This window comes from Tachyglossus aculeatus, chromosome 24 (assembly GCF_015852505.1).
Source record: "Tachyglossus aculeatus isolate mTacAcu1 chromosome 24, mTacAcu1.pri, whole genome shotgun sequence".
Lineage (NCBI taxonomy): Eukaryota > Metazoa > Chordata > Mammalia > Monotremata > Tachyglossidae > Tachyglossus > Tachyglossus aculeatus.
In genome coordinates, this window is record NC_052089.1 from 23,320,836 (window position 1) to 23,343,774 (window position 22,939).

Below are 22,939 nucleotides of genomic sequence, written 5' to 3' on the forward strand. Positions count from 1 at the left end.
AGAGCTTTGCTTAAGCCGGGGCTGTGCACGATGGGCATTGTATCTATTCACCTCCAAACCCTCTTGGACCTTCGGAACAATCTGCCCACATTACCTATCTCTGGTTTGTCCAGGAGGCAGACTAGGATCCGGAAGGGTTTCAGATAGGCGTGATGGCGTTCTTCCGAATCAGCATCTGGGAACTTCTGTCGCAGAATTTCAATCAAGCCCTAGTAAACAAAAGCAACGCATGAAAACGCCTGCCCCCCCATTTTAAAGACTCGGTTTCGATGTCTGCCCCATCCTCCTTGCTTTCAAATGCAGTCACATCAATCCATCAGTCAATCGATCGTATTTATTGAGCGCTTACTGTGTGCGGAGCACTGTGCTAAGCGCTTGGGAAGTTCAAGTTGGCAACACAACACTCGCGTCAAGTCACATGCACTCAAATCGAAACGCCTTGAATCTGTAGGGCTCTTTCGCGTTTTACCAAAGCGCCTTCACATGACCCATCTCGTTTTGTCTCCACAACTTCCCTTTGAGGTTGGGAGAGGCGAGTATTAGTAGAGGAAACCGAGGCCCAGAGAGGTTAAGAGGCTGGCACGAGGTCACCCAGCAGCCCACAGGAAAAGCTGGCCCTGACTCCCAAATCTTTCCATCGGGCCACCCCTCAAAGGACGAGCCAAATAAGCCATGATCCCAAAGGCCTGACCCAAGGGTATTCATGCATTCAATCGTATTTTTTGAGCGCTTACTGTGTGCACAACACTGTAGTAAGCGCTTGGGAAGTACAAGTTGGCAACAAATAGAGACGGTCCCGACCCAACAATGGGCTCACAGTCTAGAACAGTACCCACAATACCTGCTGCTGATCGGTTAAGATCCAGGAATGTCACCCCCGGACCGACCGGAGCGTCCGGAGAACTTAAGCAGAGAAACCCCCCTACCTCAACTAGAAGGTCTTTGGAGTATTTCTCAAAAAAGTAGCCACACTGGTCCTCATAGGACTCTGAGATCTTGGATTCAGGCACCAGAATGTTTCCTTTGATGTCAGAGCCTGCGAGGAAATGAAAAGTTACCCTCAGTTGGATGGGCCCAAAGTCTTCAGACATTTTCCACAACCAGCAAAACAGATGCAGACCCTGATCTCTTCTACTGCTGCACAGAGAGGTAATAATAATCACAACAATGATGGCATTTATTAAGCGCTTACTCTGTGCAAAGCACTGTTCTAAGCGCTGGGGATCAGGTTGTCCCAAGGGGGGCTCACAGCCTTAATCCCCATTTTCCAGATGAGGGAACTGAGGCCCAGAGAAGTGAAGTGACTTGCCCAAAGTCACACAGCTGCCAGTTGGCGGAGCCGGGATTTGAACCCGTGACCTCTGACTCCAAAGCCCGGGCTCTTTCCACTGAGCCACGCTGCTTCTCAGGTAACTGGTAGCATCTTTCGACGGAAGGCTTCAGCTTTTTGGCAACCGTTTTTCTGGGTGACCCAGGACAAAGGGGTCTTAATAATGATGGCATTTGTTAAGCGCTTACTATGTGCAAAGCACTGTTCTAAGCGCTGGGGAGGTTACAAGGTGATCAGGTTGTCCCACGGGGGCTCACAGTCTTAATCCCCATTTTCCAGATGAGGGAACTGAGGCCCAGAGAAGTGAAGTGACTTGCCCAAAGTCACACAGCTGCCAGTTGGCAGAGCCGGGACTTGAACCCGCGACCTCTGACTCCAAAGCCCGGGCTCTTTCCACTGAGCCACGCTGCTTCTCAGGTAACAGTCGGCATCTTTCGAAGGAAGCCTTCAGCTTTTTGGCAACCGTTTTTCTGGGTAACCCAGGACAAAGGGGTCTTATCTAAAGCTACCGTACAATCAATTAGTCCTTTAGCTTGGGCCCCCGGAAGATACGGGAAATTAAGCTTAAAATCAAATTAAATTGAAATAGGGGGCTGGCCCCTTGCTTTGAAGATGTTGGGGGGTGGGGGGGACCTAGGAATGCTCGGATCCTACTGTCCAGCAGCCTCTGAAGCTTTTATTGGTCCCAAAATCCTCCCGCAACCCCAGGGCAGTACTGATCGCTGATGAGCCAAAGCACTCGTCTTCTCCTCTGGAAAACCGCACTTTCCCAAGGACCCAACGTGGAATTCGCTCCCGCCGGTGCAAGCGATTCCAAAAATCGGAACGGGGCCCCCCGTGACGTTTGAGGCCGTCTCATTCCGTCGCTCTGCGGTACCTAGCAGCCAGGCGTACAGTCTTCGATTCAGGGACATGTCTCTCCTCAACAGGGTCTGGACGGCTGCCGAGACGATGTGGATCAGGTCGGCCCTCGACAGCGGAACGGCACTTTCCCTGGCGTCCTGGCAAAGGGATGAAAAAACCAGGCCGTTGGTACCCAATGACAGATTGGAGAACTGACCCGTCCCCTCCAGAAGCGGACGGAACTGCAGAATAATAATAATTGTGGGGGTATTTGCTAAACACTTACTGTGGGCCAAGCAACCTGGGTCGATATAAGATCATTCATTCAGTCTCAATCAATCAATCGTATTTATTGAGCGCTTACTGTGTGCAGAGCACTGTACTAAGCGCTTGGGAAGTACAAGTTGGCAACAGTTACTTAGCGCTTACTGTCTGCAGGGCACTGTACTAAGCGCTTGGGAAGTACAAGTTGGCAACCCACAGAGACGGTCCCTTCCCAACAGCGGGCTCACAGTCTAGTAGGGGGAGAAAGACAATGAAACAAAACATATGAACATATTGACAAAAGAAAATAAATAGAATAAATATGTACAAGTAAAATAGAGTGATAAATATGTACAAAGAGAAGAATATGTATGTAAAGAATATGTATGTAAATGTACATACATAAAGAATATGTATGTAAGAGAAGCAGCGTGGAAAGAGCACGGGCTTTGGAGTCAGAGGTCATGGGTTTGAATTCTGGCTCCACCACATGTCTGCTGTGTGACCTTGGGCAAGTCACTTAACTTCTCGGAGCCTCAGTTACCTCATCTGTAAAATGGGGATGATGACTGTGAGCCCCACGCAGGACAACCTGATCACCTTGTATCCCCCCCAGCGCTTAGAACAGTGCTTTGCACATAGTAAGCGCTTAACAAATGCCATCATTATTATTATTGTTATTATTATTGTTATTACAAACATATATACAGGTATATATTCATATATACAGGTCCCTGAGCCACCTGGTGCTCACGGTCCAAGTAGGAAGGACAACAGGTATTGAATCTCCATTTTCCAGGTGAGGAAACTGAGGTACAGAGCGGTTATGTGACTTGCCCAAAGTCACAGAGCAGAGCCAGGATTAAAACCCGGGTCTTCCAGCTCCCGGACCCGGGCTCTTTCCACGAGGCTGCGCTGCTTCTCCGGCCCTCTCAAAAACTATTAAACTAAAAACTAAAAGATTATCTGCCCGACAATCCACTCCTCCCCCTCAACTCCCGCCGGCTTCCCAAGAGGAATCCCGGTCTGAGATTGGGAATAAGCTTTAGTTTCAAGTCAGAAAGGTGGAATCTCTACGGGGTTGCGGCGGCAATACGCTCTTGGGACAGAGTGACCCCTGCCCTGACTGACCGCTTCCCCTGGCATGTCGAGTGACTCACCAGACACGTGTAGAACGGGAAAAAGAAAAGGATCACTTCCAGGTTGTTCCTCTGCACCAGGACATTGGAGTCCAATACTGATGTACACAGAGATTTGACCTGAAAGAAGAACGAATGACCCTGTCACGCCGAATTTCTGGAGACACGCGGGCGCAGAGAGACCCCTGAGGGTGGCTTGGGTGTGAATCAGGAAAGGGGAAGGAACCCTGTTGGATAGGGACTGTCTCTATATAATAATAATAATAATAATAATGATGGCATTTATTAAGCGCTTACTATGTGCAAAGCACTGTTCTAAGTGCTGGGGGGATACAAGGTGATCAGGTTGTCCCACGGCGGGCTCACAATCTTAATCCCCATTTTACAGATGAGGTAACTGAGGCAGAGAGAAGTTAAGTGACTTGCCCAAAGTCACACAGCTGATAAGTGGCGGAGCCGGAATTCAAACCCCTGACCTCTGACTCCCAAGCCCGTGCTCTTTCCACTGAGCCACGCTGCTTCTCTTATATGTTGCCAAGTTGTACTTCCCAAGCGCTTAGTACAGTGCACACAGTAAGTGCTCAATAAACACGATTGAATGAATGAACGAATGAATGAACCTGCTACTTTGCTGCTGTATCCCTGGCATCCTTATCGGGGAGCACTCCTGCATGAGAAGCAGCGAGGCTCAGCGGAAAGAGCCCGGGCTTTGGAGTCAGAGGTCCTGGGTTCAAATCCCGGCTCCGCCAATTGTCAGCTGTGTGACTTTGGGGAAGCCACTTCACTTCTCTGGGCCTCAGTTACCTCATCTGGAAAATGGGGGTTAAGACCGTGAGCTCCCCGTGGGACAACCTGTGAGCCCACTGTTGGGTAGGGACCGTCTCTATATGTTGCCAACTTGAACTTCCCAAGAGCTTAGTACAGTGCTCTGCACACGGTAAGCACTCAATAAATACGACTGAATGAATGAATGAACCTGATCACCTTGTAACCTCCCCAGCGCTTAGAACAGTGCTTTGCACATAGTAAGCGCTTAATAAATGCCATCATCATCTCTTTCCCAGGAGGCTGCTGGTCACGGACCAAAAAGGGCTGCAAATGACAATATCACCGCTCCCCGCAGAGGCAAGAAAACATTTGGACTTGCCCCTTTAGCTCACATCTCCCCTTCACCTGGGAATGTGGTTGTACTTGTATTTCAATTGCACTTTCCAAGCGCTTAGTCCAGTGCTCTGCACACAGTAAGTGCTCAATAAATATGACAATGAATGAATGTGAGGTGGGAGGGAGAGAAACGGGGAGCCCAGAGGTTCAGTGGGAGGGACTCGGGTCACCCGGCTACAGATGAGTGAGGACGAGGCAACAGCTGAAGCTTCGGAGAGTGATTTCATTTCTCCTTCCGCCCCCTCTCCCTTTCCCTTCCTCCCGGACACCAGCTGAGCCTGAAGGGCTCCCAGCTCCTCTGGGGGAAAGGGCTATTTGGCAACGGCAGAAATTGAATAATCGTCGAGGAGGAATACGGCATCCGGCTCAAGCTGCTTACCGCCTGCCCTCCTAATAATAATAATGATGGCATTTATTAAGCGCTTACTACGTGCAAAGCACTGTTCTAAGCGCTGAGCACTGTCCTGATCCAGCGTGGGTCTCCCCGTGAGTTTGTGACAGGGCTACGCACTGAAGTCGATACAGGATAATCAAATTAGAGTCCCTATTTTAGATCGCGAGGCCCGTGAGCACAAGGAACTATGTCCAATTCTCACTTCAGCATTCTTGCCCAGCGGTGCCCATAGAAAATGCTTAATACTACTACTGCTAATCATAGAAGTTGTATTTGCTAAGCACTTACTATGGCCCAAGCACTGTATTAGGTGGTGTGATGGAGACAAGATGATCGGGTCAGACACAGTCCCTGTCCAATCTGGGGCTCACAGTCTGAGGGGGAGGGAGAACAGGTATTGAATCCCCTTTTTACAAATGAGGGAACTAAGGCCCAGAGAAGTTTAGCGTGACTCGTCCCAAGTCACACGGCGGGCAAGACGGGGAGCCGGGATTAATTATAATGATAATAATGGTGGTATTCGTTAAGCACTTACTATGTGCCAAGCACTGTTCTAAGCACTGGGGTAGATACAAGGTCATCAGGTTGTCCCACGTGGGGCTCACAGTCTTCATCCCCATTTTCCAGATGAGGGAAGTGAGGGCCAGAGAAGTGAAGTGACTTGCCCAAAGTCACACGGCTGACAAGCCGAATCCCGGCTCCACCACACGTCTGCTGTGTGACCTCGGGCAAGCCACTTCACCTCTCTGAGCCTCAGTTACCTCATCTGTAAAAATGGGGATGAAGACTGCACACAGTAAGCGCTGTCTGCTCTGCACACAGTAAGCGCTCAATAAATATGACTGACTGAATGAATGAATACGGTCTGGGGAAGTTTCCTAGTCATGGCACCTTCCTGCCCCGTCTGGGCCTCAGTTCCCTCATCTGTAAAAATGGGGATGAAGACTGTGAGCCCCACGTGGGACAACCTGATCACGCTGTATCCCTCCCAGCGCTTAGAACAGTGCTTTGCACATAGTAAGCGCCTAACAAATGCCATCATTATTAAGCGGCGGAGCGGGGATTAGAACCCACGACCCCCGACTCCCACGCCCGGGCTCTTTCCGCTAAGCCACGCTGCTTCTGCTCGCCCAGGTTGAGGTGAGGGACTCACCGTGAGGGGGAAATCGGTCCCCAGCATGTGCCTCTGCTCCCTCCCGGACAGGTCTCGGTTGATGTGAGTGACGACGAAGAGGGAGGCCGGGAGGCGGACGGCAGGGCTGAGCAGCACGCTGCCCCACAGCGCCGAGTAGAACACCTCCTTGCCGACAACCTGCGACAGCCTCAGGAGCAAGGTGTCCGTCCTGCGAGGACCAAAAAACATTGGGGTTTTTAGCTCAAAGCACTAATTCTTCCATTCTTCTCCCACCTCCCATCTAGACTGTGAGCCCATTGTTGTCCCCTTCCTTCCTCTCCCCCTCGTCCCCCTCTCCATCCCCCCATCTTCCCTCCTTCCCTTCTCCACAGCACCTGTGTATATGTATATATGTTTGTACATATTTATTACTCTATTTATTTTACTTGTACATATCTATTCTATTTATTTTATTTTGTTAGTTTGGTTTTGTTCTCTGTCTCCCCCTTTTAGACTGTGAGCCCACTGTTGGGTAGGGACTGTCTCTATATGTTGCCAACTTGTACTTCCCAAGCACTTAGTCCAGTGCTCTGCACACAGTAAGCACTCAATAAATACGATTGATTGATTGATTGATTGAAGTGACTTGCCTGAAGTCACAGAGCTGACAGTTGATTTGAACCCATGCCCTCTGACTCCAAAGCCCGGGCTCTTTCCATTGAGCCACGCTGCTTCCCAAGCCAAGCGACTCGCCCAAGGCAGGGAAGTGGCAGAGCCCGGGCCTCTTGACCACCCCCGGTCCAAGCCCTGTGCTCTTTTCCACTAGCTGGCATTCCTCCATCCTACCCACTCCCTCCCGAGGATTCCCGCAAGAAGCATCTTACAGACCACCGGGAGGTGAAAGGGGAGGGATCAGGATCCCGACTCCTTCCCCAACCCCGGGCACTGCGGCTCCCTCGGATGGAGCCTCTCCCTTCCTCTCCTCCTCGTCCCCCTCTCCATTCCCCCATCTTACCTCCTTCCCTTCCCCACAGCACCTGTATATATGTATATATGGTTGTACATATTTATTACTCTATTTATTTATTTATTTATTTTACTTGTACATTTCTATCCTATTTATTTTATTTTGTTGGTATGTTTGGTTCTGTTCTCTGTCTCCCCCTTTTAGACTGTGAGCCCACTGTTGGGTAGGGACTGTCTCTATGTGTTGCCAATTTGTACTTCCCAAGCGCTTAGTACAGTGCTCTGCACATAGTAAGCGCTCAATAAATACGATTGATTGATTGATTGATTGATGGAAGCGCGACCACCAACGGGCCGGCCGTTGCACAAGATTGCCACAGCACAGAGGATTGTTGTCCTGGACGATTGAGTCACACTGCTCCCTTCTGCTTGTCACGAGGCCGGCCTGGCTCCCAGGAAGCACAGGACCGGGCGATCCTCATATAATAATAATAATAATAATATTTATTAAGCGCTTACTATGTGCAAAGCACTGTTCTAAGCACTGGGGAGGTTACCAGGTGATCAGGTTGTCCCACGGGGGGCTCACGGTCAATCCCCATTTTACAGATGAGGGAACTGAGGCACAGAGAAGTGAAGTGAATTGCCCAAACTCACGTAGCTGACAAGTGGTTGCCAACTTGTACTTCCCAAGCGCTTAGTACAGTGCTCTGCACACAGTAAGTGCACAATAAAGAAGAGAGAAGCAGCGCGGCTCAGTGGAAAGAGCACGGGCTTTGGAGTCAGAGGTCGTGGGTTCGAATCCCGGCTCCGCCACGTCTGCTGTGTGACCTTGGGCAAGACACTTAACTTCTCAGAGCCTCAGTTACCTCGCCTGTAAAATGGGGATGATGACTGTGAGCCCCGCGTGGGACAATCTGATCACCTTTTATCCCCCAGCGCTTAGAACAGTGCTTTGCACATAGTAAGCGCTTAATAAATGCTATTATTATTATTATTATTATTATCATATGAGGATCGCCTGGCCCTGTGCTTCCTGGGAGCCAGGCCGGCCTCGTGACAAGCGGCAGGGAGCAGTGACTTAATCGTCCAGGACAACGATCCTCTGTGCTGTGGCAATCTTGTAAGCGCTTAACAAATGCCATTATTATTATAATAAATACGACTGAATAAATACGACTGAATGAAAGTGGTGGATCCGGGCTTTGAACCCGTGACCGCTGACTCCAAAGCCCGGGCTCTGTCCTCTGAGCCACGCTGCTTCTCTAATGACGTGACAACGATATGATAGAGGAGCCCGCCCTGCTCCATCATCATCATCAATCGTATTTATTGAGCGCTTACTGTGTGCAGAGCACTGTACTAAGCGCTTGGGAAGTACAAGTTGGCAACATAGAAAGACAGTCCCTACCCAACAGTGGGCTCACAGTCCAAAAGTATGCTCCACATACTGGACAGCAAATGTGCTCACTAAATAGAGCCAAATTCCTCCCTTCCCGAGCTCCCCTCTTCCATTCCCTCCTCAGCAAAGGGCGGCAGGCGCGGGCCGGACGGGGGCTTGGAAATCCCCGACGGCCGGCTGCAAGTTGGCTGTGGAGAGAGGAAAAAATGACGATGGCCGCAGGGATGTGTAGCAACAGCGGTCGGTGGGCTGGGGGCCTTTTAGAGACGCCAGCCTCCTTCCCGGAGGCCAAGCTGGAGCGGGATTAAGAGGTCACACCCTCGGCCGAGGACGGCACAGGTCTCCGTCCACCTCTCAGAGCGGCCCACCTGGAAGGTTCCCGGGGGAGTGGAAGGCCTCTAGATGTGAACAGCGCTTAGAACAGTGCTTTGCACATAGTAAGCGCTTAATAAATGCCATCATCACTATTATTATTAACAGCACCGCCCTGTGCGAGAGAGGCGAGTCACAGGATCGGAGGCCAGAGGCCTCCAGACTCTCCTCCCTTCAGCCCGTGGCTCCGCCGAGCTGCCTTCACACTGGACTGCTCTCCTCATCCTCCCTCCTCCCAGCATCCATCAGATCAGCAGAAGCAGCGTGGCCCGGAGGAAAGAGCACGGGCTTTGGAGTCAGAGGTCATGGGTTCAAATCCCCACTCTGCCACTTGTCAGCTGTGTGACTTTGGGCAAGTCACTTCACTTCTCCGGGCTTCAGTTCCCTCATCTGTAAAATGCGGGTGAAGACTGTGAGCCCCCCGTGGGACAACCTGATCACCTGGTAACCTCCCCCTTGCTTAGAAAAGTGCTTTGCATATAGTAAGCGCCTAATAAATGCCATCATTATTATTATTATTATTATTATTAAATCAATTTCCTGCACCTTCCTTTCTGGGTAGCCCAATCCTTAATGAGGTGCAAACGAGAGAAACAAACCATTTAACAAAGCCAGTGGGGTTAACCTGGGAAGGCTTCCTGGAGGTTGCCTCTCGGGACCGCTTAAGAGACCTTGGGCGAGACACCCATCCTCTCCGGGCCTCCGTCTCAATCAATCGTATTTATTGAGCGCTTACTGTGTGCAGAGCACTGTACTAAGCGCTTGGGAAGTACAAGTTGGCAACATATCAACAAGTTTCCTCATCTGCGAGGCGGTGATCAACCACCTGGCCTCCCTACCCCTTAGGCCGCGAACTCCCTGTGGGACAGGGACCGTGTTTCGTCCGATGGCATCGTGCCTATCCCGGTAGCCCAATCCTTAATGAGGTGCAAACGAGAGAAACAAATCATTTACCAAAGCCAGTGGGGTTAACCTGGGAAGGCTTCCTGGAGGTTGCCTCTCGGGACCGCTTAAGAGACCTTGGGCGAGTCACCCATCCTCTCCGGGCCTCCGTAACCTCGTCTGCGAGGCGGGGATCAACCACCTGGCCGCCCTACCCCTTAGGCTGCGAACTCCCTGTGGGACAGGGACCATGTTTCGTCCGATGGCATCGTGCCTATCCCGGTAGCCCAATCCTTAATGAGGTGCAAACGACAGAAAGAAATCATTTACCAAAGCCAGTGGGGTTAACCTGGGAAGGCTTCCTGGAGGTTGCCTCTCGGGACCGCTTAAGAGACCTTGGGCGAGTCACCCATCCTCTCCGGGCCTCTGTTTCCTCGTCTGCGAGGCGGTGGTCAACCGCCTGGCCTCCCTACCCCTTAGGCTGCGAACTCCCCGTGGGACAGGGACCGCGTTTCGCCCGATGGCGTCGTGTCTATCCCGAAACGGGAGGCCGTCCGGTTTCGGGGGGCCGGGGGGAGCGACGGGGGGCCTGCCGGCGGTCCTTCGACACCTCGGCAAGTCCCTCCGCCCCCCGAAGGGACCGCACCTGTCGTAGACGTCGGAGCCCTCCTCCAGGCCAGGAAGCAGGCCCGTGACGAAGGCCTGCAGGCTCGGCAGCAGCGACTTGTGCAGGGGCAGGAAGTATTTCTCGTACAGGCCCAGGAGGGTCGGCTTCACCGACATCGCCGCGTGGGCCAGCAGGGGAAACAGGCCACAGCTGCAAGGGGACAATTAATAAGTCGCCGCACGTGGAGAGACACACACGCCGTAAGCCTTCAACAGACATCACTGACACGGGCTAAAAGCTTAACAGATACAACGCTAATAATAAGAACTATAATGGAAACTAACGATAATAATAATGCCTTGCACACAGTAAGCGCTCACTAAACACGACTGAATAATAATAGCATTTGTTAGCACTTACCACGCCAGGCACTACACCGAGCACTGCGATAATAATAATAATAATGGCATTTATTAAGCGCTTACTATGTGCAAAGCACTGTTCTAAGCGCTGGGGAGGTTACAAAGCGATCCGGTTGTCCCACGGGGGGGCTCCCGGCCTTCATCCCCGAGATAATCAAGTGGGACGGAGGGACACAGGCGCAACAATAAATAACAACGATGATAACGCAAAATAACAGTAATAAAAGTATTCATTAGCACTTAGCACGCCAGGCACTAGACTGAGAACTGGGATAGATAGGAGATAATCAAGTGTGATGGGGACACAAACACACACACAAATATCTTTCAAAAGTCAGGACGACCAAAAAGCCGGCTGGCGAATCTACCTGTACAGAAAGAGGTCCTTGGCGAGCCATTTTGTCCCCACGATTTTAAAGATGATCTCATAGGTCTCCAGGGCTTTCAGATGCACCCCACTGGGGAGAGCAGGGTGTAGACACTGAGCGAGTCGCTTACTGATGATGAGGCGGCGTGGCAAGAGGGAATACTTCAGGTTGCTCTGAAGGGCCTGCAAACGGGAAAGGACCCAAGAGGGAAAGATCGATTCCAGGGTTCGGGGACGCGCTGGAGAGGGCGTGGAGAAATTACGTGACTTGCCCAAGGTCACACAAGCAGACGAGTGGCAGAGCCGGGATTAGAACTCACAACTCCCGGGCCCGTGCTTTTATCCACTATGCAATGAAGCAGCGTGGCTCGGTGGAAAGAGCCCGGGCTTTTTGGAGTCAGAGGTCATGGGTTTAAATTCCGGCTCCGCCAATTGTCAGCTGTGTGACTTGGGGCAAGTCACTTCACTTCTCTGGGCCTCAGTTCCCTCATCTGGAAAATGGGGATTAGGACTGTAAACCTCCCATGGGACAACCTGATCACCTTGTAACCTCTCCAGCACTTAGAACAGTGCTTTGCACATAGTAAGGGCTTAATAAATGCTATCATTAATGATGGATTGAGGAACTAGGAATATCGGGTTTGGACATCTACGAGGATATTCTCAAAACCCAGCGGATTTCTGATGATTCCCCCATGACAGATGGCTGAAGACTGCCCAGGGGAATCATCTGTCACTTTTGGACTTTGGTCCTTCACAACAAGAATACATGAAGCGTGTGCCCTGCCACCCCATCCTCTCCTGGCACAAATACAGACACACACAACGGCAAGGGCCCCACACCCTAAACATACACTGCAGCTGCTTCTCAAAGAGGCATTATTAGCCCGCGAGGAGAGAACAGAACCAGTTCCAGGCTCCGATACAGACAGTATATTTGTGCAATCCTCTGCAATCCAGAGCCGTGAACTATTTCCAACGCTCCTCTGTGCTCCCCATCTACTCCGGGAAGGACTGAATCCAAATGCAACTGGGAACGTTAAAGGGCATCATGTTCATTACTTCACGCCATTTTTGGCGATTTCCCAATTCTTGGGATAAGGCAAATGCTACCAGGGTCATAATGGGACCGAGTGTTCCTCGTCTCCTGCCCTCGGCTCTTTGATTTTTCTTTTTTTCATTTTTATCGGCTCCTTACCATTTTTATCAGCCAGAGGTGGGCACGCTGGCAGGTCCGCTAAAAGGAACCGATTCAGTCAGCCGACGGAAGGCCTCCGCTGGTCACATCCCGATCGAATGCCGCACTGGCCTCCTCGTTCATTCATTCATTCAATCGTTATTTATTGAGCGCTTACTGTGTGCAGAGCACTGTACTGAGCGCTTGGGAAGTCCAAGTCAGCAACATATAGATGACAGTCCCTCCCCAACAGCGGGCTCACAGTCTAGAAGGGGGACCTCCCTGCCTCCAGTCTCTCCCCTCTCTAGTCACTAGCCTGCTGCCCACATCATTTCTAGACACGCAAGGAGGTTTTTAAGCAGTCGGCTGAAATGTCCAGAACATTGTTTCCGGGAAATGATCAATCAATCAATCAATCTAAGCGCTGGGGGGAATACAAGGTGATCAAGTTGTCCCTCGTGGGGCTCACAGTCTTAATCCCCATTTTACAGATGAGGTAACTGAGGCTCAGAGAAGTGACTTGCCCAAGGTCACACAGCAGACATGTGGCAGAGTCGGGATTCAAACCCATGACTTCTGACTCCAAAGCCCGGGCTCTTTCCACTGAGCCACGCTGTTTCATTCATTCATTCATTCCATCGTATTTATTGAGCGCTTAGGGTGTGCAGAGCACTGGACTGAGCGCTCAGGTAGTACAAGTCAGCAACATATAGAGACGGCCCCTACCCAACAACGGGCTCACAGTCTAGAGGAATCAAGTTGGCCACAGTCCGTGTCCCGTATGGGGTTCACGGTCTTAATCCCCATTTTACAGATGAGGTAACTGAGGCACAGGGAAGCAAAGTGACTTGCCCAAGGTCATCAGCAGATGCTTGATGGAGCCGGCATTGGAACCCAGGTCCTCCTGAGTCCAAGGCCCGTGTTCTAGCCACTAGACCAGGTTGCTTCTCATGTCATCCCATCACCCACATACACTCATGTGTATATCTATGTCTATTAATATACAGGTAATTGCCTAATGTATATTATTACACACATTAATTGCCACCCAGTCCTGTCCCATATGAGGCTCAGAGTCTAAGTAGGAGGGGGAACTGGTATTTACTTATACCTGCATATAATAAGCGCTCAACGAATCCTCTTGACTGAAGTCTCCCTCTTGGCTATCGGAACAACCACGCTCTGTGGATTTCATCAATAATAAGGTCTCCCAGAGCGACCATTTCACCATTTTTCTCTTTCCACGTTTTCGATCTGAATCAACTCCAATATCCCCGTCTCTTAGCTCTCCCCCAACGAGGGAACCTGCTGGAGGTTTTGGCATGACCTCTGACTCCAAAGTCCGTGCTCTTCCCATTGAGGCACGCCGCTTCCCCAAATTCATGATGAGAAGCAGCGTGGCTCAGTGGAAAGAGCCCGGGCCTTGGAGTCAGAGGTTATGGGTTCAAATCCCGGCTCCGCCACTTGTCAGCTGTGTGACTTTGGGCAAGTCACTTCACTTCTCTGGGCCTCAGTTACCTCATCTGTAAAATGGGGATGAAGACTGTGAGCCCCACATGGGACAACCTGATCACCTTGTAACCTCCCCAGCGCTTAGAACAGTGCCTTGCACATAGTAAGCGCTTAATAAATGTCATCATTATTTATTATTATTATTCTCAATTGGTAGAGCGCTACAAAGCGTGCCGCTAAAGCTTCTGCTTCACGTTCCTCTTCATCTGGTTTGAACCTCCTACCTCACATCCCCTTCCCTCGGACAGCCCAGCCCCAAAGGCCAACTCGGGACGCGGGTGAAGACCTTCAGCGGTGGGACGATCTTCCAAACGTCCCCTTCGCCGGTCTTGGCTTTGGGGGTTACAAGACGGGGAGGTTCTCGATGACCAGCGCAGGCTCCGGGCTGCAACTGGACGTGGAAGGGGGTCCACCCCCTCCCCGACACTAACCATTACCCCGTTAGTTACGTTCCTCTTGCGCATCTCGATGTCGTAAGGACTTGCCACCATCGTGGCTTCACCCTACTAAGTCTGGACTCCCAGTTTCCCAGTTCTTGGGCTCAGCCCCCGATCGGCTCAATCCAAGACCGTGGCGCGGAACTCAACGCTTTGAAGATGTGAAGACCTCGCACAAGGTTCACTCATTCATTCGATCGTATTGACTGAGTGCTTACTGTGTGCACAGCACCGTACTAAGCGCTTGGGAAGGACAAGTCGGCAAAGGTTCCGCCAGACGCCTATCGCGACAGAAGTAGAGGCGGCGAAACCACACCTGGCCTCGGTCCCTGGGCATCTGGGACTGGCACCAGTGTTCCCCGAGGGGTTGGGTGAGGATGGGAGATCAGAGGCCATTTAGGGGTGACTCAATCGCATTAATATCGGGACAAACAGAACTGCTCTCTCTCACACACTCACTTACCCACAAGGGTCTTAGGAAAAACTTGGATGGGTTACTTTCTCCTGGATTAAAGAGTTAGCTTTTACGGTTCTGTGAATTCTAGAAAAATCAAAGGTTAAACCCTCTTACTGCCCAGGCTTATCTCTGAAGAGTCCAAAACGGATCAGCACCCAGGAAAAAAGGAACCACCAAAACAACTCTTGCCCAGCCTACTAAATACACAGCTGGTAGCATCGGTGCCTCACTCGCAACCAGGCACACGCTCACAGCTGGTAGACGACGCGGGCCTTTCCCAAAGGATATCGAACAATATCATAAAACGACGCAGTGTCATTACTGGGTCACTGCAGTGGCCCTTTCTGCCCAGAATTCCTTGTCCAATTGCAGCAATACTAAGCTCACGGGATAATAAAGTGTCACCTGATCGTTGTGTAGCCCTGTGCAAGGTGGTTGGAGGCCATATCCTAAAGAAGTGAAAGACACTGTCACTTCTCTGTCCCTGCTACCTCGTCTGCAAAATGAGGATTAAGACTGTGAGCCCCATGTGGGACATGGGCTGTGTTCAACCTGATAACTCTGTATCTACCCCAGGGTTTAGGACAGTGCCTGACACAGAGTAAGCGCTTCAAAAACCGGCGCTTAGAACAGTGCTTTGCACATAGTAAGCGCTTAATAAATGCCATCATTATTATTATTGTTATGAAAAAGGAGCTTACAATCTAGAGGGAGAGTAGGCACTCAATTAATTCCACTGATTAACTGAGTGATTGCAAAATATCTTAGCCCAGATCCCAACTTCCTCAATCCCATTGGGCAGTGCTCCAAAGAAATATGCTGGGTTCTCTAATTCTCCCTCAACCCTGCTTTAGCTCAAGGGGTCAAAACTATTTCTGGACCGCCTTCTGCTTGTAGAGCGCTGTACGAAGTGCTCGAGAGAGTAGAAGGGACCTAGTCGCCACATTCCTTACCCTCCTGGAGCTCGGCCTCTGACAGATTTATTTATTTTACTTGTACATATTTATTCTTATTTTATTTTGTTAATACATTCTGTTTTGTCGTCTGTCTCCCCCCTTCTAGACTGTGAACCCACTGTTGGGTAGGGACCGTCTCTGTTGTCAATTTGGACTTCCCAAGCGCTTAGTACAGTGCTCTGCACACAGTAAGCGCTCAATAAATACGACTGACTGAATGAATGAATGAACAGATCCCCCACCATGCTTTCTACCCGCACGGCTAACAAAGAGCCCTCTCCTGTCCTCCTCCTCTCTTCCCACCCCAACAGACACCCTGTCCAGGCTCCCTCACCTGAAGAGCCAGGGGCAGGAAAAGACAATGCTTCTCGCTGTACTGCTAACCTTCTCATTGTACCCCAATCACGTCTATCTCACTGCCGACCACATCCTGCCCCTGGTCTGGAAAGTCCTCCCTTCTCATATCCGACAGAAAATGACTCTCCCCGCCTTCGAAGCCTTATTGAAGGCCCATCTCCTCCAAGAGGCCTTCTCTGACTAAGCCCTCCTTTCCTCTTTTCCCCCTATTTTCTGCTTCACCCTGACTGGCTCCCTTAATTCATCCCCCATCCTAGCTCCACAGCACTTGTGTACATATCTGTAATTTATTTATCTACATCAATGTCTGTCTCCCCTTCTAGGCTGTAATCTCACTGTGGGCAGGGAATGTGTCTGTTTATTGTTATATCATACTCTCCCAAGTGCTTAGTACTGTGGTTTGCACACAGAAAGTGCTCAATAAATACGACTGAATGAAGGATTATCCTTCATTCTGCTCAAGCCCTGCAGTGCGGCTTTGGAGGAACCTTTTCTTCCATCTGTAAACTCCCCAGCGCTTAGAACAGTGCTTTGCACATAGTAAGGACTTAATAAATGCAATCATTATTATTATCATCCCATTGCACAGATGTGCATCTACATTGTAGTGATCCAGTGTGAGACGTGTATGTGTGTGTGTGTGTGTGTGTGTGTGTGTGTGTGTGTGTGTGTGTGTGTGTGTGTGTGTGTGTGTGTGTGTGTGTGTGTGTGTGTGTAGAAGCAGCATGGGTTAGTGGAAAAGCACAGGCTTTTGTAGTCAGAGGTCATGGGTTCAAATCCCAGCTCTGCCAATTGTCAGCTGTGTGACTTTGGGCGGGGCCCTTGACTTCTCTGTGCCCCAGTGACCTCATCTGTAAAATGGGGATGAAGACCTGAGCCCCCCGTGGGACAACCTGATCACCTGGTAACCTCCCCAACGCTTAGAACAGCGCTTTGCACATAGTAAGTGCTTAATAAATGCCATCATTATTATTATTATTATCACGCCATTACCTTGATTCATTCATTAGTTGTATTCAGAGCCATATTCTGGAGATGACAGGAAATTATAAAGGAGAAAATAAGCCACTAAACTGATATTCTAATGGGTCTTTCAATACTGTACTCTACTACAGAGCTGTAGTAGAGTCCCAGTCCCACCACTTGTCAACTGTGTGACTTTGGGCAAGTCACTTAACTTCTCTGTGCCTCAGTTACCTCATCTGTAAAATGGGGATGAAGACTGTGAGCCCACGTGGGACAACCTGATTACCTTGTATCCCCCCAGCGGTTAGAACAGTGCTTTGCACATAGTAAGCGCTTAATAAATGCCATCATCATCATCTGTCCAGGGGGATCGAAACCTCAAAACTGTGAGCTCTCCTCCTACCCGCCGTGAGGCAAGGGACCCGGTGACGAGACCCGGCTTATGCGCCTGGGGTGGGGTGAGGGGGACGCTGCCCGCAGCCAGCCCCAAAAGGGACAGTGTGCATGACCACACCGGTCCCGCTGAGGATGCAGAACAGCTAAAAAGAAAGGAAGAGCTAGGAGGACACGGTGGCAGCAGTGGCTACCCACGACAACTTTGATGGAGAAAAGCCAGCTTGTGGCCAGCGTGGTAAGGACAATAATAATAATAGCATTTATTAAGCGCTTACTATGTGCAAAGCACTGTTCTAAGCGCTGGGTAGGTTACAAGGTGATCAGTTTGTCCCACGGGGGGCTCACAGTCAATCCCCATTTTACAGAGGAGGTCACTGAGGAGCAGAGAAGTGACTTGCCCAAAGTCACACGGCTGACAGTTGGCGGAGCCGGGATTTGAAGCCACGACCTCTGACTCCAAAGCCCGGGCTCTTTCCACTGAGCCACGCTGCTTCTCCGAACACCGTACCTTCCTAAGCAATGGGGTAGATACAAGAAAATCAGGCCGGACAGCGGCCCTGTCCCACACTGGAGGGAGGATTGTAGGCTAGAATAGATACTACCTACTTAATAATAATAACGATGGCATTTATTAAGCGCTTACTAGGGGCCAAGCACTGTTCTAAGCGTCTACTTCTACTGCTCTGGCTTGGTGCAGGGACTCTTTCTGTGCAAGGCCTGGGCTAGAATAGATACCGCTGCTTCTGCATTTACTAATCCTCCTCCGTCTCTGGCTTAGCCCCGTGACCCTTGCTGGGCAAAGCCCAGGCTCTGACCGCCTGTGGGAGGAAGCAAAGGAGCAGCCCCAAAGCTCCTGGGTTTGGTTGGTTTTGGACCCCCTAAAATGATAATGGCATTTGTTAAGCGCTTACTATGTGTGAAGCGGTGTTCTAAGCGCTAGTGTCATTCGGGGTTCAACAGATAGTCACCTGGCCCTCCCAGGGCCACCCCCTCCTTTTCCCTGAATCTCTAGTTTCCATCCAGAACTGGGTGGGCAGACTACTGACCGTGACCTTGTTATGGGCAAGGAAATCACGCCTGCTAATTCTGTTGCACGGGACTCCCCCAAGCACTTAGTACAGTGCTCTTCACATAGTAGGTGCTCAGTGACAACCGGTCACTCGGGGGAAATACCATGGGGTCGGGCCGCCCACGTGGGTTTTCAGTACGAACACTCGGTCTAAAAAGGCAGTTTCCCGGGACTTAGAAACTGCCTGCTTGCAAAGCGGGGACTGTAAGCTTGTTGTAATGATAATGGCATTTATTAAGCGCTTACTATGTGCAGAGCACTGTTCTAAGCGCTGGGGAGGTTACAAGGTGATCAGGTTGTCCCATGTGGGGCTCACAGTCTTAATCCCCATTTTCCAGATGAGGTAACTGAGGCTCAGAGAAGTTACGTGACTTGCCCAAGGTCACACAGCAGATGCGGCAGAGTCGGGATTCGAACCCATGGCCTCTGACTTCAAAGCCCGTGCTCTTTCCACTGAGCCATGCTGCTTCTCTTGTTATGGGAAGAGAACGTGGCTGCTAATTCAGCTGTACTCTCCCAAGCGCTTAGTACGGTGCTCGGCACCCAGGAATCGATCAATAAATATGACTGAATGAATAAAAGTGCCATAAATGCGGTAGAACGAATGAACGGTAAGTGGACAAGGCGACTGGCTCTCTGTCGGAGAGGATCACGGTGGTGGTTAAAAGTTGAGAGCACTCAACTACAAATCAACCCCACGTTGGTGCAACAATCAGGAAGGGAAAGGAGGGGAAACTTTCAAAACTTTTGGTGGCTGGAGGATGTGTAACAAGGCTCAAGGAGGTTTTTAGGTTATCAGTCAATCGTATTTATTGAGCACTTATGTGCAGAGCACTAGACTAAGCGCTTGGAAGAGTACAGTACAACAGAATTTGCAGATGCGTTCCTGCCCACAACGAGCAGACAGTCTAGAGGCAGGGACAGACATTAATATGAATAAATATTTTATAATATATAATTTAAAGATATGTAGATTATCTGCGGATTTGGACGTTCTGCTCGGTACCGGAACTTCTTTCCCTAGATAATCCAAGTTTGACTTGACGATAATTGTAAACACCTTTAATGTCAGACGCAGACAATGCCTTCAATTGATAAAGAATCGGGTCCAGTCCAATTTCTAGACAACCACCTCTCCCGAGGCTTTGCGCAAAACCCTGGCTAGGCGCCAAAGCCACCAGACACCCCGTGTCGGGCAACTAGGAAAATCCCAAACTGCTGAAGCTCATTTTTTAAAGCCGAGGCCATCTCCAATCTCAGGAAACATTGTCCTGCACAACTGGACGGCCTTCTGAGGACCTGGATTGTTTTGTTTTGTTGTCTGTGTCCCTGCATCTAGACTGTGAGCCAGTTGTTGGGTAGGGATTGTATCTATTTGTTGCCGAATTGTACTTTCATTCATTCATTCATTCAGTCGTATTTACTGAGCGCTTACTGTGTGCAGAGCACTGGACTAAGCGCTTGGGAAGGACAAGTTGGCAACATACAGAGATGGTCCCTACCTAACAACAGGCTCACAGTCTAGGAGGGGGAGACAGACAACAAAACAAAACATGTGGACAGGTGTCAAGTCGTCAGAACAAATAGAATTAAAGCTAAATGCACACCATTAACAAAATAAATTGAAAAGTAAATACATACAAGTAAAATAAATAGAGTAATAAATGTACAAACATATATACAGGTACTGCGTGGAGGGGAAGGAGGTAGGGTCGAGGGGATGGGGAGGAGGAGAGGAAGAAGGGGGCTCAGTCTGGGAAGACCTCTTGGAGGAGGTGAGCTCTCGGTAGGGCTTTGAAGGGGCAGTGCTCTGCACACAGTAAGCGCTCAGTAAATACGGGGAAGAGGAAGGGAATGGTCACCACTCCTACCTCAAACCTTGGCCAGTGTCTGACTCTGGAGGTCTCACTCCCGATTTTAATTCCCACAGATTCTCCGGAAGACAGAAGTGGAGACTCTCAGACCGCTGACCGTATGGCCAGCAGAATAAACTCCCTAGTCCCCAAACCCAACCTCTCTTTCAGAATCCAGCACAACTGAATGAATCTTCCCCTCCCCACAGCACCTGTATATATGTACATATGTTTGTACGTATTTATTACTCTATTTATTTATTATTTGTACATATTTATTCTATTTATTTTATTTTGTTACTATGTTCTGTTTTGTTCTCTGTCTCCCCCTTCTAGACTGTGAGCCCACTGTTGGGTAGGGACCGTCTCTATATGTTGCCAACTTGGACTTCCCAAGCGCTTAGTACAGTGCTCTGCACACGGTAAGCGCTCAATAAATACAACAATGAATGAACGAATGAATCTGTAAATCCGTGTCATCGGGAGAGCTGTAACCCTGGGATTTTCATAAGGGAAACACTATCATCGCTGCAAAAAGCATACGCGTTTTCGCTCAGAAATGATAGGCTTGTATCAGAGGCAGAATTATTGTAAGGAGGAGGAAATGCCATGTTTTAAAAGTGGTCACAGTATGTACTTATCCACTTTGCCACTAAACCACCGGGTTAAGAGAACAACTCCAGTTGCATCCAACAACACTCGTTCTCCTCCTCCCCTTAAAGCAGGAAGGATTCTTCCTGCATCGACTCCAAGAGGGATTTCAGTTGCTTAAAATACTGAAGAACCGATTTCCTCACCGTAACCTAGGAGATTCTGGATGGGTTGAAGACTAGTCATCTGTCTAGACCGCAGTGAACAGAGAGAACCATCTGTCCTTCCCCAGGACTGCCCAAACACCCTCTCTAAATCCACTTTGCCAACACACTTTTAGGGAAATCCCAGTTCTGGAAGTGATCCAGGCCAGGCACCCCCCGAAACACCTCGAACAGAGGGCCGGGAGGCAGTCCCGCTTTCTAATTATTTTGCCAAGAATCAAAGGGCTAACGATCAGATTCCTGGTCACAGCAGCAGAAACGGGGAACTTGACTGAGCTACGGGCCGCTTCACCCCAAATCCCCGAACCAAGATTGCTTCTCCTCCAAATTAACCCACCACATCTATAAGAAGCAAACGTGGGCAAGTCACTGCTCTGCTTTCTACAATTGACAGCTTTCCCCTCTCTACATTCAATCATATTTATTGAGCGCTTACTGTGTGCAAAGCACTGTACTAAGCGCTTGGGAAGTCCAAGTTGGCAACATATAGAGACGGTCCCTATCCAACAGCGGGCTCACAGTCTAGAAGGGGGAGACAGAGAACAAACTACATGCCAGTTTCTCCTTCGCAAGGCTGAGGGCAAAATCCCAAGTCTCTCATCTCCTTAAGGATCCCGGTCCTTGCCTCTGACTGGTTACAGCTTACCTCAACCCAGCCCATCCAGGGAATCCAGGAGTTTTCCAAGTCATCCTTGTGGCTCGCTACTGATTTTCAAGAGATTCCGGCGCTAACCGTCATGTCTTCCGTCCCGCTGGTTCCCTCTCTAGTTGCCCTCGGCCGTGCAGGTCTGAGACTCTGCTTCCTGAAAACCCAGCCAACTCGGAGAGATTTTAGCTTAGACTGATTTTTGGAAGGGGCAATGGCTCAAATGCCAAATGAGCACAGCTATCCTCTCGGACTCAACTTTCACCCGGCCTAGGCTCAGGCTGAAAAATCACAAAAAACACAGAAACACACGCACACACAACAGATGGACGGCAGTGGCTAACCTAGACAGTAACAACTCTCCCCGTGGGGAAGCCAAACGATCCGATTTACTTATTCTTTTTCATCCAGGAAACTCCAGGCACTGTACATCCACTCTCTCCGATGACCATCCCGCCCCTAACTAATACACAACTTTGCAGAGCCGCTTTGGACTTCTTGAAGCTATTTGGATACAGTCCTGGGAATTAGCGGGGTTTCGTGCGGTCAGTGGGAATCAAGGGGTCCAGTCCCTGCTGGGCAGATGCCTCTGCTTCTGGATGGGCTCAGCCTTTAACCCCTTGCTCTATTCATTCATTCATTCAATCGTATTTATTGAGTGCTTAGTGTGTGCAGAGCACTGGACTAAGCGCTTGGGAAGTACAAGTTGGCAACATATAGAGATGGTCCCGCCCCAGCAACGGGCTCACAGTCTAGAAGGGGGAGACAGACAACAAGTAGACAGGTGTCAATACCATCAGAATAAATAGAATTATAGCTATATATACATATTATTAATAAAATAAACAGTGTACAAATAATATGTACAAGTCAGAGATGAAACCGGAATGGGAGCCCAGGTGTCAGGAACCCGGGTTGGACCCAAGTTGCCTCGCCGGACCAGGCGGCCCCCGTTGAGACTGAAACAGGTAAGGAGAGGGAGAGATGCATCACGACTGGCCCAAATCCAAGACGATCAGATCCTGGCTGTCA

The 22,939-nt window shown here is 50.0% G+C and overlaps 1 protein-coding gene across 3 annotated transcripts in view; it reads right to left on the reverse strand.

Moving 5' to 3' along the window:
• DOP1B (DOP1 leucine zipper like protein B) overlaps positions 1-22,939 on the reverse strand; it is a 97,699-nt gene that overhangs the window by 71,958 nt on the left and 2,802 nt on the right. For 2 of the 3 annotated variants that reach the window (XM_038766085.1, XM_038766084.1), the window contains 7 exons: positions 11,268-11,449; positions 10,517-10,687; positions 6,288-6,477; positions 3,598-3,696; positions 2,208-2,331; positions 927-1,036; positions 95-209 (listed from right to left, as the gene is read on the reverse strand). In XM_038766085.1, the coding sequence (XP_038622013.1) occupies positions 95-209; positions 927-1,036; positions 2,208-2,331; positions 3,598-3,696; positions 6,288-6,477; positions 10,517-10,687; positions 11,268-11,449 (991 nt within the window). Of the gene's footprint in view, positions 1-94; positions 210-926; positions 1,037-2,207; positions 2,332-3,597; positions 3,697-6,287; positions 6,478-10,516; positions 10,688-11,267; positions 11,450-21,907; positions 22,097-22,939 lie in introns of those variants that run through there. The other variant, XM_038766086.1, reaches the window with a different exon arrangement.